This window comes from Leopardus geoffroyi, chromosome D1 (genome assembly GCF_018350155.1).
Source record: "Leopardus geoffroyi isolate Oge1 chromosome D1, O.geoffroyi_Oge1_pat1.0, whole genome shotgun sequence".
Classification (NCBI taxonomy): Eukaryota; Metazoa; Chordata; class Mammalia; order Carnivora; family Felidae; genus Leopardus; species Leopardus geoffroyi.
The window spans coordinates 69503413-69522102 of NC_059329.1; the positions used below are offsets into that span (position 1 = coordinate 69503413).

General features: G+C 44.8%; 1 protein-coding gene across 14 annotated transcripts in view; it reads left to right on the forward strand.

Moving 5' to 3' along the window:
* TEAD1 (TEA domain transcription factor 1) overlaps window positions 1–18690 on the forward strand; it is a 270817-nt gene that overhangs the window by 240500 nt on the left and 11627 nt on the right. For all 14 annotated transcript variants that reach the window (XM_045484549.1, XM_045484559.1, XM_045484552.1 and 11 more), the window contains 2 exons: window positions 11916–12056; window positions 16428–16580. In XM_045484549.1, coding sequence (XP_045340505.1) covers window positions 11916–12056; window positions 16428–16580 — 294 coding nt within the window. The remainder of the gene's footprint in view (window positions 1–11915; window positions 12057–16427; window positions 16581–18690) is intronic.

Consider the following 18690-nt stretch of genomic DNA (forward strand, 5'->3'; position numbering starts at 1 on the left):
AGGTGTTAGCTGCTGAGTCTTCCAGAACTTGGAGAACGGTGAGGGTTGGGTTGGAAACAGTGATCTCTGTGGCCGTCACTTTCTATTTAAAAGACTTTCTGGGGGCGCCTGGGTGGCGCAGTCGGTTAAGCGTCCGACTTTAGCCAGGTCACAATCTCGCGGTCTGTGAGTTCAAGCCCTGCGTCAGGCTCTGGGCTGATGGCTCAGAGCCTGGAGCCTGTTTCTGATTCTGTCTCCCTCTCTCTCTGCCCCTCCCCCGTTCATGCTCTGTCTCTCTGTCCCAAAAATAAATAAACGTTGAAAAAAAAAATTTTTTTTTAAATAGATAAATAAAAAAAAATAAAAGACTTTCTGGATCCCCCTGAAAACAAGGCCACACAGGACAGCCTAGAAAATGGAAGACGCTCATTCTGCTTTTTCCTCAATCCCTTAGCCTCAGCCACAGTATGGATATTTTTTTTTTTTTTTTTTAACTTGAATGCTTATGCACATCTTGGCGGGATGTAAATTGGAGTTCCCTTAAGCCCTTGGGAGACCCCATCTGACAGCTGTTCCTCTAATGCTTTCTGTCCTGGGTCATTTGGCTCAGTGGTTGCTAACAAAGCCCAGGTCAGGGGTCCATCTTTTCTTGCGCTGGGCTCTTTACCTCTGCTCCCTGCCATGGTTCCAGGCTGAGATGCTAAGCCACTGTCCCCCATGAGCCACTGCTAAGCAGAGGTCTGGGGAAGCAAACACGTGATGTCTCTGCCCTTCCCAGTATTTGCCCCGTTGTTGGCGGCACGATTGGCTTGTCTGTAACTTTGCCTCAAGAGAAGCCTGAGAAGGAGAGAACTAAGGTGGCACGATCCGGGTGGTTCTTGTTGCCAGACCCAGTTTTGCAAGAATAAGTGGATTATCTGGACACAGTCATCCGGACATCTTGGTCGGTTGTCTAAATACACGTAGGCCCTTGGTGATATATATGACATCCTTTCTCAAAGGTGGCGACCCAGAGCACATCCTACCCACCCACCGCATTTGTATTTACTTTGTACATTGCAAAAGCAATATAAGCTTATTATAAATAGTCTAAGGAAATCAATAGACTGGAGAAGAAAACGTGAGATTTCCCCCCACCCCCACAGCCATGTATCCTCCTGGACTTTTTACACACATTTACAAACATTATCCATCATTCGATTGTACTAAAAAAGAATTATGCTCCATGTATGATTTGGGGGCTTTGTTTTTTTCTTAAAATATCCTGAGCAGAAAACGTCTTTGAGGCTAAGTCCCAATCTTTGTTCTTTTTGTTAACATGACTTGTTAGTAGAGTTGCCAGATTTTAGCAAATGAAAATACAGGCCACTCAGTTACATTTGAATTTCAGATAAACAATATACACGTTTTTAGTGCACACAACTTCCCACGCGATCCTTGGGAAGCACACATAATTAAGAAAGTTTGTTGTTTACCTAAACATCCAATGGATCGAGGTGTCCTGTATTTTATTTGGCAACTCTGCGCTTGTTAATTGATTTGTTGTCATTCTGTATAGGACTTTTCTTGCACAAAAACTCTCAACCAGAAAAAAGGTCCTGTTTCCCGATTTGGAAAGGGTGGTCTCGGGCCAGTGTTCACACACCTGATGAATGTGCTGCGTGACGGGCCGGCTCAGCTGGGAGCCCAGTACTCATTAGCTGCCTCCATTGGAAAGAACTGGCCTGTGCAGCTGCTTTGTGCTTGGGGCTGAGACCTTGGCTCTTTTATCCCAGCTACTGTGTGAAGTCACCAGTGGCAGTTACCTGAAGTCCTGTGGGTGATATTAATTGACATTTTTTAAATGAATGCCAGTATTTGTAGGAATTTGCAATGCAAACAGTCAGCCTTTCAAGCGGTGCATATTGTAATTAAGGCAAGCTTTTAAGATTCTTTGAAGTACTAAATGTTTATGAAATTCAAATAGGGGTGCCCGATCTGCACAATAAAGGGGCTCTTGGTGGAGTTTTTTTTTTAAATCTTCTATTTTGTAGATGTAAATATATGCCATAATTAGTGGAAAGTAACTTGAAGAGCGAGGCTGAGTTTATTCCTATTATTCTTATTTAAAACAGCTGTGGCAGGAGCCCTACAGCTGCTGTCCCGTTGTTTGGGCAGGGGCACCATGGTCCCAAGTGAACACGCTCAAAGACTCGCTTCCCTGTGAGCAGCTCCCTCGCTCTCCCCCAGTGCAGGTTGCCATGCGGGAGTTGTCCCATGGTCATCCCGGTGAAATTCCCCCACCGCAGTCCTCTGATGCCAGTGGGGCTGGCTTCAGGGGTCTGGGCGTATGCAAATGAGTCAGGGGGGAGGGTGTGGGAGCAGCCTGCATCCTCAGAGCCTCCCCCCCGCCCCCCATCAGCACTGCCTCCTGGGCTCCTTCTGCCCCACCCCCCTCCCTGCTCGCCGCCTTGTTGCCCAGTGCGGAGTGATTGTCCTTTGGCGCCTGCGGGAGCAGCTGCAGGCCTACGCGGTGCCCTGCCCGGCGGAGCCTGGCCATGTGGCAGGCCTGGACGGCCGCCCACAACCAGGCCCAGCTCCCAGTGCCGCCTGCCAAGGAGCAGATGCTGCCATTGGAAAAAATTGCTTCACAATTTGAAATCTTGGTCCTTTGATCATTGCTCAGAGAGGATGAAGAGGAGAGGTTCAAAGTGGTGGTTTGAAAATGCCAGCGTCTCCTTGCCTCCATCAGTGCCTATTAGACTGTCTCTTGTCAGGGACAGTCCTCTTGATGTTTTCATCTTTGCAACCAAGTAATTCCCACTCAGCCCTTGCAAGCCCTCGGGGTGGAAAGGAGTGTCCAGCTGCCTCCTCCTTTCCTGACCCGGTGCCCCTGCTCTGTCCCCTGCCTGTGGGGTTATCTGCTTCTCCTCAGTGCTGGCAGGCTTTTACCTTCTAGAAGCTCACGGCAGAGTTTGTCACCAGCCCAGCGCTGCTCCTGCGTGAGCTGTGCATTTCCGTTCTTTGCTCAGCAGCTGTAGTGCTCACGCCCTGGTCCTTCAGCCACCTGGAGCCAGGTTTTCAGAGCCCTGGAGTTGTGCCCAGAGGGCCCCCTGGCCCGACCCTCCCCTCTGAGAACTCTGGATCCTACTTACCAAGGCGAGGCCTCATTTTTCCTCACCCCTAGAATGGGAAGGATCATTCTTTGAAGTATATTCCTTTTTTTAATTTTAATGTTTATTTATTTCCGAGGATGGAGAGGGGCGGAGAGAGAGACTCCCCAGCAGGCTGCAGGGCTCAGTCTCACAAACCATTGAGATCATGACCTGAGCTGAAATCAAGAGTCGGACGCTTAACCACTGAGCCACCCAGGCGCCCCTGAAGTATATTGCTTTTATACTTCAAATTTCAAAAACATAAAACTAAACAGCGGAACAGACACATGAATAAATGGGCTAAGTAAATGAGAAGTAACAGAGGAGAAACTAATCTATGAGTCTTGCCTGGTGACTGAAACGTTTCCGCTGCATTTATAATGAGTATAAGACAAGGATGATTTAGAGAAGGATTAGGGAAAATTTGATGTTTCCTTTTTTTGTTATTGTTTCTTTGCTGTCTGATGCAGTCAGCTCTCTCTGTGTGGCATTATAACTTGCTTCCACCTTGACCTTGTATCATTTCCCAGGACTTGCCCACCAGTGGACTCTGAAGTCTTTAATTGATTCAACACGCCTTTATTAATGATTGCTTTTTTGTTTTATTTGCAGAAAGAATTCTGTAACCTCTCTAATTAACTCTTTGTGGGAAAGATGGTAATTTTGTGCCTGTGTGAACAGTTATATCCAAAACTTAAGACTCGTCATAAACTCACAGATCAGAAAAAGTGCTGCTTTTCCTCTTTGGAAAAAGCCATCGTGTGTCTGTACTGTGCACCTGATCCTTATAGATGGGGGCTCAGACTGGCTCTGTGGGCATTGTTTTCTGTCTTGGTTATTGATTATGAACAACCATCTTTATGCGGTTACGTCTCTGTGGATATGACGCAAGGCTCCGTCTGTATCTGTCCCGAGTGCGTTTTCGATCACTGAGTTACTAGGAACAGTTGTCAGCGTTTTTAACGGCTGCCGTTTTGTTTCATGTGCCATCTCTTCCTATCACTGTGGCGGCTTCGGGAAGCAGGTCTTTCTTTGTGGTTAAAAGTGGCGAATGAGACTGAAAGAAATGACTGCTGTCCATGCTGTTGGGTAGATGTCTGGAATGAAATAAGGATAGGTGAAAAGTCAGAATTCACAGACATCTGTAATGGATGGAAGGGGGGTCTGAAATCAAGATGGGGTTTGATAAAAATAAATGTAGGACTTGAATCCGGGGAAGCAGATGGGACCTGAAGGGCCTTGTGGGTGAGAAGAGGAAGAAGACAGGTAAGAGTAGGGGGGAAATGAATGAAAATTGCAGGATTGTCTAACAGAGGTATTCTCGGGTCTGTGTGATTCCAGAAGGCAGAGCACTGGGGGGGGGGGGGGGGGGGGGGGGGAGGGGAGTTGCAGGGACACAAACTGCAAATTGAGGGGTGTGGTAGAGAGAGTCACGTCCCAAGTCTGTAGCCATCGTATCTGTGAATATGTTACATCACACAGAAAGGGGAATTGAGGTTGCTTATCACCAGCTAGGGCGAGGATCTTGGATTATCTGAGTGGGCCCAGAGTAGTCACCAGGTTCCTTAAAAGCAGAAGAGGAGGGGAACCCAGGAGAGATGAAAGTAGGCAGCGGGAGAAGGACCCAGCCTGTTGTTGCAGGCTTTGAAAATGGGGAGAGGGGTTCAGATAAGGAATGTGAGTGGCCTCCAGATGCTGGAAGAAGCAAGGAAAACCAATCCCTCCCCAGGGCCTCGGGAGAGGAATACAGCTCAGCCAGGACCCTCATAGACCTGGGGAGACCAGCGTCGAAGTCTCACCTGCAGAAGTTTGAGACTGTATATTTATGTTGTTTTAAGGCACTCAATTTACTCATTTGTTAAAGCAGCAATAGATAACTAATATAATAGGAAAAAGAACTAACAAGTCTACCCTGCATGTAGTTTTTTCTTAAAGCAATGATTTTCCTATATCTAAAGATATTTAGCCCAAAGGCAGCACAGGTCAGGATACCATAGAAAGGATTCCTGCATTTGGCCTCCAAGCCTAGTTCATATATGGGGTCTCTGTTCTAAGGCAAAATGGGCAAAGATTCCTTAAAAGGGCCCATTTGCCTGGACATCCCCCCTCCACAGCCACATCTGCCTGTGCGTGTGTGTTTAGCACTTCATAGCCCACCCAGACCATTTTAGGTTGGCTTGTCCCCAAAGGAAAGGATGGGATATGGTTTGAATTTGGGATTTGTTGGGAAGACAAGTTTGCTGGATTTTAGCTGTTTCTTGGATTTTTATATTAATTTGCTTTTAGAAAATATCGTGCGGTCAGATAAAGCTGATGAGGCAGAAATAGTTTGTATCTGATACCAGCACATTCTTTCTTATTTTCTTGCCTTCAGAACTGTCTGAAACAGGGGGCGCCTGGGTGGCTCAGTTGGTTAAGCGGCCGACTTCGGCTCAGGTCATGATCTCACGGTCCGTGAGTTCGAGCCCTGCATTGGGCTCTGTGCTTGACGGCTCAGAGCCTGGAGCCTGTTTCGGATTCTGTGTCTCCCTCTCTCTGACCCTCCCCCGTTCATGCTCTGTCTCTCTCTGTCTCAAAAATAAATAAAGGATAAAAAAAAAGAACAAAAATTAAAAAAAAAAAAAAAAACTGTCTGAAACAGGTTTGCCCTGAGTTTTCAGTTGGGAGGAACAGGTAGGGAGGTGGGGGGTGATGAACTACATGTGAATCTCGGACTCAAATCACAGAGTTTGCCTCCTTTGTTGTTGATTCAATACTAGCATTCTTTCTTTGATATTACCTTTGCTCCATGGGAGCTCAGTGAATGCATTTCTTTCTGGGATAATCGGAACATCCTCAGCTGACAGACGATTATCTCTCCCATCAATACCTCCTCCTAGAAAATTCCCAAAGAACAGCTGTTGATGTGGTGGGATGGCTACGTGATTATTTCCCACCATTTGAGAGTAATTGCGGAGAGTCGTAATAGCAAATTGGTTATTTACTGTTAGTTGAGAAGCCTTTTAAAAACTAACCTGATAAATGTATACTGATAATTAAAGTTTTCTCAACTGTTAGAAAAGCAAGATCATTCCAAAACCATCTGTCCCTGTTATCTAAATGAAAGCTAAAATGTGCACCGTCCTCATGACCCAGCTGTTCCACTCCTGGGAACACTCAACAGAAATGCATACACGTGTTCATCAAAAGCGTGTGCAGGGGTGTTCAGAGTAGCTCTCTGATTTGGAAACATTGCCAGGGCCCGGCAGTGGTAGAATGCCCAGATCGTGGTATTTTTCATTTGGTGGAATCGTCTAGCAAGTAGCAGGTGAATGAACTGCCCACAACAGCATGCGTGAATCTCCCCGCTAAGGCTGAGCCTATGAAACTGAGCACAAAGGAGTCAATCTGTGATTCCATTTATTTAAAGTTCAAAACACCAGACAGAACTAACGGACAGTGTTTTCCCCTCATGATCACCCCTATGAGGTAAAGGGGTGATTGTACTCGAAGACAGCATGAACAGGAGGGCTTCTGGTTTCTTCATCGGGGTGCTGGCTGCATGCGTGTGTTCACTTTATGAAAATCAACGGACTGTAAACTTGTGATCTGTGCGTCTCTCTGAATGTACATCAGACTTTAGTTTTATGTAATAAATAAATAAACAAACAAACAAACAAACAAACAAACTTCCACAAGTTTAGAACTCCTAATTTGTTGAGCTAATTTCTGAGCAGGTTTTCGTAATGTGTATATTTTAATAGCTTCATTTTTGACACTTCCTGTCATCAAAACCATAGATCCTCCATCACCAAGAAAAACTCATTAAAATTATTTGGGGACTTCGAAGGGACAGTGGTGAACCGAAGGTGGGTTGGTAAGGATGGTCTGCCCAGGTGCAGGCAGTAAGGACGTCCGTGGTGGTAGAGACGTTTAATGGTAAAACCACCTAAAAATCGTTGTCATGTTTATGATCACCACGTGCCCACGGTTCTGAACAATGCCGTTGACAAAATACTTCTAAAGAGAAAAAAATATTTTGTTGACCTAAGTCCTAAACGATTGGTGAAGTTAGTGTTTTTATTCCATCTACGCACACGTATATATGCTTCAAATTAGCACTCTTCTATTGCGTGGCCGTTGTGTGACTTACTCTTTAGTAACACATGTGGACTCAGCCTGTGTCCGTTCGTAGGAGTAAGTTCTTGACAGTTTGGAGTCGTTTGGGCTGCAGTCCCCGTGGCTAAACCATAGACCCGGAAAGGCACCCTGATAGCACAGTCATTATGCAGACGGCAAAACAGAACTAGAGTCACTTGAGTTCTGTCACTCTCTTACTACTTTGGGAGTTCTTGCAGTTAAAATTTAAAACCGTGAAACAGAGTGCTGAGTCTTACTGAAAATAATTTTGTCCAACAAAAAAAAAAAGAGGGTCTTAAAAATGAATCCAGTCTGCTGAGGTCCACGCAGTGTGCCGCTGCCCGGGACGGCTGCTTTCTTTCACCAGCATGACTTTACGCGCAGAAACTCTGAGAGATGGGGGCATCTCTGGGAGACACGGGAGGCTGTGGACATTTCCAGCAGTTTTGCTAACATCACATTGTGGCAGATACCATTCCAAACATTTTTAAATTATATATATAGACAGATTATCTTGTGCGTTTGTTTCTATGCTTGCTTTAGATTTTAAACGTCCGAGTTAGTTTGCATCATCAATGCCAGTGAAGTGAATAAAGTAAAAAATGGAGCATTTTTTTTTAAAAAAAAGGGCAAAAAAGAAAGTCTTGTGCCTAGGGAGCTAGGTGCAGTTCTGAAGACACCTCCCTCCTGGTCGTATCACTGACATAAGTAGAGGTTGGTAGTTTAAAAGAAGTAACCCAGGGTGCCTGGGTGGCTCAGTCATCGGTTAAGCTTCTGACTTCGGCTCAGGTCATGATCTCGTGGTTTGTGAGTTCGAGCCCCGTGTCGGGCTCTGGACTGACAGCTTGGGGCCTGGAGCATGCTTCGGATTCTGTGTCCCCTGCTCGCTCACTCTCTCTCTCTCTCTCTCTCTCTCTCAAAAACAAATAAACATTTGGGGCGCCTGGGTGGCTCAGTCGGTTGAGCGGCCGACTTCGGCTCAGGTCATGATTTTGCAGTCCGTGAGTTCGAGCCCCACGTCAGGCTCTGTGCTGACCGCTTGGAGCCTGGAGCCTGTTTCAGATTCTGTGTCTCCCTCTTTCTGACCCTCCCCCGTTCATGCTGTGTCTCTCTGTCTCAAAAATAAATAAACGTTAAAAAAATTTTTTTTTAATAAATAAACATTAAAAAAAAATTTTTTTTTTTTTAAATAAAGTAACCCACCCAGTTGCCTGTGCCGTTAACCACCTCCTTCCTATACTTCTCTCCACTCGTCACATCAGACTGCTTTTAACTGTTCGTTGACCACCTTCTTCCCTATACTTCGCTCCTCACACCAGACTGCCTTTGACTGTTCACTGGTCTTTCAAAACAACCCGATTGTGTCAAAAACAATGAGTTTCTTTGTAATTCAAATACTATCAGTTTATTTATAGCCCATTGAAACTCTTTCAGTGCTGGAAAATTTTTTAAATGGAAGGAAAGGAAATGAAAAGTAATTTCTAATGTACCTTTCCTGCTGCACATAAACTCATTATTGTATCCATGTTGGGAAGCAACGAACTATTCATCAGTAGAGCACGCAGTAATTATTATGCTGTGCCTGGGTAATGGAATAGTATGCAGTTACCAAAATGTGAGGCTGCTCACGTTTTTAAATGGCTAGTCTTTTTAAAACTGATTATTTCCGTATCAGTACTGTATGAGTTCTAAGATGTAGCTGTGTATTTTTTTTGTGTTTAGTTTTTAAAGTTTATTTATTTTGGGAGAGAGAGCGCGGAGATGGGGCAGAGAGAGAGGGAGAGAGGATCCCAAGGAGGCTCCACACTGTCAGCACCGAGCCTGACATGGGGCTTGAACTCATGAACTGTGAGATCACGACCTGAGCCGAAATCAAGAGTTGAACACTTAGCCAACTCAGCCACCCAGGCATTCCAACTATATATATATATATATATATATATATATTTTTTTTTTTTTTTTTTTTTTTTTTTTTTTTAAAGCAAGGTTTGAAGAGTGCCACTCTTTGTGCAAAAAAGAGGGGAGGTGTGTGCTTGCTTATCTAAGTGCTAACTCTCTCCAAAAAGACGCTTGGAAAACAATGATAACCAGTGGAGAGATTGGCAAGTTCAGGGATAGAAATAAAATGTACACTCTTTTTCCAGTTTCATTTATTTTCTTTCTTTTCTTTTCTTTTTTTTCTTTTCTTTTTTTTTTTTTTACTTACCACATGTATGTCTTTACTTTTTTCAGAAAAATACTAAAACCTGTTGGCACAAACTATACCATGACTGTGAGAGCATAAATCCCACCACTGAAACGTACCTGAGCCACTTCTCAGAGCCTCATGTCCTCAGCTGGTGGCAGAACAAGGCAGTGGTTCCTGTGGGCCCATGTGCACGCCACATGGCAGGTAGAAAGCTAGATATAATTCTGGGCTCCCGCATGCCTGAGACTCGTTGGTAACGTTCTCCTCTGGAGGCTGGAGCTCAGTAGACCCAGAGAGCTTGGGCATAGATGTCAGTCAGCGTCAGACATCATCGTTTCTTGCTAACCTGCTCTTTTCGCGGAGTCAAGCGTCAAACCTGCAAAAAACCTGAAAATGTACACTTGGGTATTTTTATTTAGTTACAATCTGTGCACCATATAATTCCAAATGGCAGAATGTGAGGGAGTGTTACTAAATTTATGGGTAATACAAACCTAGACAAGTACATGTAAAAGCAGATTGGAATCCAGTAAAAGGAGCTATACGCTGGTTGTTAGTTGCTATTAGGAATACCTGGGACAGGTAATTACTGTCGTTGAGCACTGAATTTAGCTTTGAATTTCTTGGCATGTAAGAAAAAAGGGGGAATTTAAAGCATATGGTTCTTTTTATTTGAGGCCAGGAAATCTGCAGTTTTGCCTAAGGAAAGGGACACTGTCTTGATATTCAATTCAAATGCGGATCCTCATTAAAAATATATATAGGATGACTCAGGTCTTCCTAGTGGTTACTGCCTGTCAGGGTTTGAGAATCAGCTGGTCAGAATGTGCCAGACCTCACAAACTGTGGTCTCATTTATGAGTCCGGTCCACCTGTCTCTCTCTAGCCCCCACAGTGGTGCAGATACCGTCCCTTGTCCGGACCACTTTGACAGTTTTCTGACCTGTCTCTGCCTGTGCTCTCACTTTTCCAGAGTTGTCTCCATGCTGTATTTGGGGTGCCTTTTAGGAACTCAGATCCAGCCATAACTTGTCACTGTGCCTGTCCTGGGCACTTACAACTCCTGCATCCCTTGGTTTTAGGATCTAAGACCTAAACCCTCCTGCCTCTCCTGCCACCCTCTCTCATCCCAGCCTTTTCGTGGCCTTGTTTCTGGTTCTGTGCACTTTGTCCACACTCTCTCAGGACACATTCACCCGCCTATGTCCGCTCTCCTGCCGTCTTTGGATCTGAGCTGCATCATCCTCAGAAGCTTCCCTGACCCCAAAGTTGGTTCTCATGGCCCTCGATGCCTCTTTCAGGAGTGCTCATCCCTAGGGTGATGTCCTCCCTATTAAATTGTGAGCCCGTGGCATCAGGGACTGGCCCAGCTCGTGCTTACTCTGATCCCCAGCTCCCCACCCAGTGCCTGGTGTGCCATAGCAGATCACAAGGTACCAGAGGGGAGGGAGCCATCAATCAGTGGCCCGGCCACTGCAGCGGCCTCGCAGCCTCCCTCCACAGTGGACACCAGACCGCACTGAGACGTTGATCCCTGAAACACAGCTCGGTTCACAGCACCTTCTTGTGCCAGAGCTTTCGAAGAGTCCCCATTTCCTACAGCATGCAATCCACACCCCTTTTTTTTAGCCCTCCATGGCCTGGGTCCTGGCTGCGTTTTTCCAAACTCACTGCTCCTGGTGGCCTCAGTCCTTAACACTGCAGCTGGAAAGAGGCGCCCTAGGCTGCTTCTACCCCCACTGTCCCCTCAACCCATCTCTGCATGTTCACTTCGTAACCACCCCGTCAGTAATAGCCCTGGTTGAAAGTAATGCCTTCCCTTGTCTGAATTCTGAGCATCTTTGACGTGGTAGTATTTCTATGTCCCTTGTAGCTCTTTTAAGACATACCTCTCACTTGTGGTCCTGTATAGTGTCTAGCATAAACCTCACACAGTAGGTAATCCTACAATACCTTAAATGAGTGGGAATGACCAATGACTTGGCATCTTTGCAAGCCAGTCTTGAATAGGAACCATTTCCCTTCTGGATGCTGTCATTTGTAATGAAGGTTCTGTTTTTGTACGTATAACAAGTGGCTAGCCAGCTGCAGATCTCCTGTTCTTTTAAATCTGTCTCCAGATCAGTGAATGTGAACCCAAGGCATACACTGCTTTCTGCACATATTTCAGAGACCTCATGGATCCTTTATAACAAGGAGAGAGTATTATTCTATACTGGACGCAAGAAAGCGAACTGAATAGATGCGTGTATCATCGTCATTTCACGGGAAGATTGCTGGAGTTAGTGTTCTCTTCAAAAAATGACCAGTGGGCTGCAGAACTTGTTTCTAGATTAGCATCACCTCACCACCTCCCTGCCCCCTACCCCCGCCCTCTGCTCGGCAGAAGGATTGGAGATCTTCCCCCCGCCCCCCCCCCCCCCCCCCCGTCACTGCTCATTGCCGTGACTCCTGTAAAGAGAAAATAACCCCCACCTCCGTTTCCTTTCCAACAGGCTGACCTAAACTGCAATATTCAGGATGACGCTGGGGCCTTTTATGGTGTCACCAGTCAGTATGAGAGTTCTGAAAATATGACAGTCACCTGTTCCACCAAAGTGTGCTCCTTTGGGAAGCAAGTAGTAGAAAAAGTAGAGGTAAGTAGGCATCTGCAGACCGGAGCCTTCATTCGGGGGCACCCTGCTACCTCCCTTTCAGCTTTCACCGGGGCAGAGAGTTTTACTTTTCTGGTGTCTCCTTCTTCTCCCCCTTTCTCTCTCACCTCTTTTCCCTGTCACTTCTAAAAAGACACAGCGATTTGCAAGCAAGTGGAAGAAGCCCCCACGCCACCCCTCCCTGACTGCAGGGGCCCTGCCTTGTGTGGCCAGCAGTGTTCGGTGCCCTGGTGTGGAAGCTGCTACAGACAGGCCCCGCCCCTAGGTCCGAGGTCCCTTCCGGGCGTTGTAAATAGCACCTGCCTTCTAAAACCCGGACACCTCAAGCCTGGTGCGGGTGCTTCTACTCCCTTCTACTCCTTTCATTGTTCCGGACAGATTCCAGAGCAAACTGGGGTCGAATACCTATTCATAGTTTTCCTGTTGCATACCTCCCTCCCTTTCAAAAAACGTGTGTTCTTTTCAGCAGGGTGGGTTGCTTTGTGTGAATGTTTGCGGTTGACATTCCACGTAAAGCTGTATTTTCCAACGTCTCCTGCCCATTAACCCGGTCCACCCGTCATGGCGTTCCTGGAGCTCGCAGGCCCCAGGGCCCAGCCTGACTGTGCCAGACTTGGTGCCGAGGCAGGAGAGAGAGGATGTCCTGGGCGGGAGGAGAGGTTTGAAGACTTTGGGCCGAACGATGAGGATCTGGGCTGCTGCACGGCCTTTGGCTTCCTGAGCACAGGAGGGGCATGCTGTGGATGGTGTTGAGGAGGTTACACTGGCCAGAGTGGATAGAAGGGAGTAGACTAGATGGTCGATGTCAGCTGAGGCGTCCTGAGCTTCATGAACATGGCAGCAGTGGAAATCCAGTAAAACATTTTGAATGGAACTTAGAGACTCACCAGATATTAAATACTAATGAGGAGGAAGAACCAAAGATCACACATTTTGTGGTTGCAAGGGCCGCGCTGCCATGAGCAGAGATTAGAAAGTAAGGTATTCAAAAGCAAGTAGTCAGGGGATGATTCTAGATGCAAGACTGGAATTTGGAAGACCAGTTGGGAATCCTAAGCATTAAGGACAATTAAAGCTATGGGAATGGAGGGCTTGGTGCAGGGAGGGCATGGGAGCAGTAGCCAGCCCCGGGGTGAGTGGAAGGGACACACAGCAGAGGAGCAGAGGACAAAAATGGCTGAAGGAGGAGGGGAACCAGCCCAACGCATGTCTGGGAAGCCCAAGGAGAGGGGAGGTGAGAAGGTGACCGACCGTGTAATGAGACAGGTCTGGGAGGCCTACGGCCAGATGACCTCCCATCTCCTCCGAGCAAGAGGAAGCACCATTACTGGTCAGTGGTTGGGAACGTGGAATGTTCGTGGGCAGCATTGCTGCTGAATAGCCGAATTGTCAGGGCTCACCTCTAGATGGACTACCTGCCCAGACAAGATGAACCAGACAAGTTACTCTGTTTCCCAGATTCCAAACTCATACCCAAAGCTGTATATAAAGTTCAGGGAGCAGGAAAAGGTTGAAATCCTTTGACTGAAATCCCAGGAATTTTCATGAAGAAGGTGGCGTGAGTGCTGGTGGAGTTTTGTAATTAAGCTTTTAATCCATTTCGAATGTATTTCCGCATTTGGTGTGAGATGGGCGTCCGCTTCTGTTGTCTTCCAAATACACAGACGTTTGTGTCAAAACTGTTGATTGGGGCGCCTGGGTGGCTCAGTCGTTTGAGCGGCCGACTTCAGCTTAGGTCATGATCTCACACTCTGTGAATTCGAGCCCCGCGTCGGGCTCTGTGCTGACAGCTCAGAACCTGGAGCCTGCTTCAGATTCTGTGTCTCCCCCTCTCTCTGCCCCTCCCCTGCTCATGCTCTGTCTCTCTTTGTCTCAAAAAAAAAAAAAAAAAAACATTAAAAAAGATTTTTTTTTAAGATAAAATAAAACCCGTTTATTAAACGATTCATCCTTTTCCCACTGAGTAGATCTTAGACGTACCCCTATTAAGGTCGTGCATATCCTGGGAGCCATTCCTGGAGTCTGTTTGATTCCACCCTGTTTATCTCTCCTTGTCCCCCTCTACCATGTTGATTTGATTACACGGGCTTTATAGTACGTTCTTACATCTGCTAAGGCAAGTCGATCTTGCTTTTCTTCTTATCCATATATTTTGTAGGCCAATAGCCAGCACTTATTCTTCCAAATAATTAGATCACTTTAAAAAAAAGTAAAGAAAGCCAAAAACCTTTTGATCAATGTAATTATAATCGTACTGGATTTATATGTCATGTGGGGATAAACTGATACATTGCCAGTACTAAGTCTTTCCAGTGAAGAACGTATTTGCAGGTCCATTTACTTATCTTAATAAGATTTTGTAGTTTTTACATATACGTTAATTTATATTAAGTTGTTAACGCGATTTCCTGTTTCTAGATTTTAATTACCAGAAGAGAGACAAGTTCTTGGTTTTAGCAAAAATATGTCCTATCTGGCCATCTTGCCATATTCCCTTATTTATCTCTACCGGGTTTTGCCCCTAGGTTCTCGGATTTTCTACGTATGTGGTCATAGCAGCAGCAAAAAGAGCGGCTTTATGTTATTTCTTCTTTTCCAATGTTTATGCCACTTTTCTGTTACTATTATTTTCTCGCTTTCTTTCCATTTTCTAAAACCTCCAGCACACCTGTAAAAAGAAATAGGATGGTGAGTATCCCTGTATAGTTAGTTACTGCTGCTCATAGAGATGGACTTGGTGTTTGGCCATTTAGGGTTATACTTAACTGTTGGGTTTTATAAATGGTCTTTATATTTAAGTGCTTTCTTTGTATTCTTGTCATACTGAGGGTTTTATTAGTAACAGCTGCAATATTTTACCAAATGCCTGTTCAGCAACTCTTACTACCAGTTTTCTCCCATTCGTGGACATCACGAGTTAATGCATGTCCTGTGTTTGAGCCACCACAGCATTCCTGAACAAAGTCCTACTTTGGACGCACTGATGTGTTCCATTTGCTATTTTACGTTAAGATTTTTGCATCTCATAAGTGATAATCACCTTTCCTTTTTATAGTCTCTCCGTGTCCATCGATTTCCTAAAAAGAATTGGGACACCTGGTCTGATGTAGTTTCCATAACAATGAAAACAGTTGTTCCTTAAGAGTTCCATAAAACTCAGCCATCACACCAGGTGGTCTTTATGCCTTTTTCAGGGGTTCATCTCTAAACAAGTTTCTAGGCATTTCCACGGTAATCGAGCTATTGGAGTTTCCTATTTTTTGGTTCAGTATTAGTAGTTTAAGTTTTGCTGGGAAAGCGTCCTCTCCTCTACGGCTTTTTGCCTTACAGCGTTATGTGAAGTAACCTTTTACAAATCTCCCAATCTCTACTGTCATTGTGGTTTCGTCTCTTTTCTTCCTTAACCTTGTGAAGGCTTTATTTTATTTTGGCTTTTTAAGAACCAGTTTTTTAAAATTTATTCTGTCTCCCTTTCTTATTTCTGTTAACATAGATTTGAGCTTTTATCTTGATTCTTTCCTATTCTGGGTTTTCTTTGGTTTCTTTGTGGTTTGGGTTTATTTTTGTGGGGTTTTTTTTTTTAATCGAAGATGTGGTTTAGTTCTGTAATTTTTTGTCTTTAATGATGAACTCATGAAGCTACATCATTAAGTGTCCTCCAAGTATAGCTTCATCGGGTCCCATAAGTTTTGATGTAAAGGATTTTCCTTTTCATTATTCTTGAGATAGTTTGTAATTTCCTTTTTAATTCCTCTTTGATCCAAGGCTATCTAGGGGTGTGTTTCTTATTTCTGAGTGCTTCAGTGGGAACTTCAATACCAGTATTTTTTTTTTCCTTTCCTTTTTTATTAAAGACATAAATAACTCACAGTCAGGAGCTCATGATCCGTGGAAAGTAGTTTTTCCCAAGGTAGAGAAGTTAGCTGCATTGGTTGTTGGCTGTGAGGCCTTTATAACAGTGAAGGAGGATTTTCTCTGGGCTCTTTGAAGAATTGTCATTGGCTGGGCCCGCTCTCCCAGATTTCCAGGTAGAAAATCACTAAGTAGGTGATTATATTTCTTTCCAGCCTTTGCTTTCTTTTCTTTCTGACCTGTACAACCCTTCTTTAAAGCTATTCTGTTTACACATTTTGTTTTTTTAATTTTCAGAAAAATCCTGGATTTCTGAGTATGGCATTCAGTTTGGAAATAGGATTTTTTTTTTTTTTTAATTAAGTAAACGACATAAATAGTACAGCATCTAGCGGATGATTCATGTTGAAAAGGAAAAATGCTTTTGCAGGCAGCAATAGCTTTTTTCATGTATCTTGAAGTCAGAAGTGTAAAAGTGCTCAACTCCTTTTTCCCTCACAGACGGAGTATGCGAGGTTTGAGAATGGCCGATTTGTGTACCGGATAAACCGCTCCCCGATGTGTGAATATATGATTAACTTCATCCACAAGCTCAAACACTTACCAGAGAAATATATGATGAACAGTGTTTTGGAAAACTTCACAATTTTATTGGTAACTGTTTTGCCTCTTTCCTCTTGGGGCAGACCCAGCTGGTGGGGAAAGACAGCAAGGTGGCCGGGCCAGGGGAGGTGACCAGGCTGTTGATCAATTACCATTTGAATCCACAGCATCCAGGGCAAGCATGGGCTCAGGTCTATAGAAGAGACGGGGTTTCATTGGGCTGGGCTAAGCTTTTCGAAGCTTGGGAAAACTAGAATTCAAATGGGTAGTAAAAACTCTGGTCCCTACATTCTAAACTCCAGCTGCACATTAGAAAGATGTGGAGAACTTTTAAAATACTTAAAAACTTGTAAAAGCCTGACACCAAGGCTGCGTCCTAGATCAGTTAAATCAGGATCTCTGAGAATAGAACCCAGGCATGAATATTTTTTATAGTTCCCTGGGTAATACCAGTGTCAGCCAAGTGCGAATCCTAGAAGCATTGTCTGCAAATCTCAAATGAGGCAAAAACTATAAAGTCCATGGGTTTGTCCTTCAAATACACCTTGACTCATTTCACGAAGGATTGCAAGGCTTTAAAAGAGATAACATACCTTAAGACAGCAAAACGTAAACCCTCAGTACCACAAGAAATAGAAAATTAAAATAGAATGTCATGACCAGGAAGAGGGCAGAGGAAGTATTCTCCATAGGCTGAAAAGTATGGTCAAAACGTGGGCAGCTAAAAGGGGAAGGGAAAACAGTGGTGCTCAGGGTCCACGATGGGAGAAGTTTCTGGTTCCCCTGGACAGTGCTGGGGAGTGGGGGAGGGTCCCCTCAGATTTAACTTTAAAACAAATTTCCCATGGGGGCTTCATTTGGAGACTTGGGAAGGTTAAGAACAGTGTTGTCCTCAAAAATCTGCCTATAAAATATGCGGCAATGGGTTTCATAATGCTCATTTTTGAAGAAGTTAGCATTCCTTGATTTAACTGAAGGAAAAATGCCAAAACAGAACTTGGAAACAGTTGTGCTAAAAGGGGGCAGCAAGACAATATTGTGGTCAAATATCCAGCCCTCTGAAGGCCTGCTTTGTTGCTCTGTTTCTAGGATGAAAAACTGGAATACTTAGGGCAGAAGTTGTTTACCAGGAGTTTTTGGATCCTTTGAAACCAGGGTTCTCAGTCAATGGTGTGCTACTTTAAGGGAAAAAAAAAAGAAGGCGGTTGTTCCCCAACCTTCCCCCAAACCCTTGATTTATTAGCTTTTGCCCATTTCCATGGTCAGTTTCAGAGTACCAGTGGTTGTCCAGTTCATGAACTTCCTTAATATTCAACTTTCAGAAGCCAGTAGGAGCCAGCTTCTTCACACCAAATGTAAGAACTGAATAAATAAAGGTTTAGAAATTAAAATCTTCTGCATATCAGATTCAGCCAGGAAGCTTTTAAAAAGTCTGGGGCCTGGCTCCCATCTCAGATAAATAAAATCAGAATCCCTGGAGGTGGGGCCCAGCATCCTGGTTTTGTTTCATTTTTACAGCTTCCCAGGTGTTGAGACCCACTATAGGGGATGGCTAAGTGAGCCACAGAGAGCCTCAAGAGTTCACAGACACGTGATTGGCATACAATTGGCGGACAGATCATTTGGCATGTAATTTTCATTTATTCCTGAGAGGGAATCTCCGTGGATTCTCAGGCGCATCCTCGAGAAACTAGCAACCTGAGGGAGAGTTTGGAAAGCCTGTTCTTTAATAACTATTATTTACTAGTATCGTGTTCCCTGATGGTCTTTAGCGAAAACTGAGCAGTTCACGGTTTGGGCTGTTGGCAGGCACCTGTCGTATAGGTGCTTCCTGTTGCTATTTAAGAACAGGTGACTTTTGTGCTCAGGTGAGTGTGGCACCTTGGGGTGGACATTGAATAGCCTCACGAATTAACCCAAACTCTGTGAGTGAATGGGCCAGCCCACCTCTCTTGGAAGCAGCCTTAGGCGTTGTTACAAACCAGTTCTAAGGTCTGTTCCAGCATGTTAAGGAATATGTCCTCATTGCCTATAACCCTACCTCACAGAGCATAGCTTGGGAAAAATCAGGCCCAGAAGAAATTAAAAGCATCTGTTGGCCACCAAACTCATGAATGCTAGTAATACTCTTTCAGAACACGTGACTTCCAGCAGCTTAGAT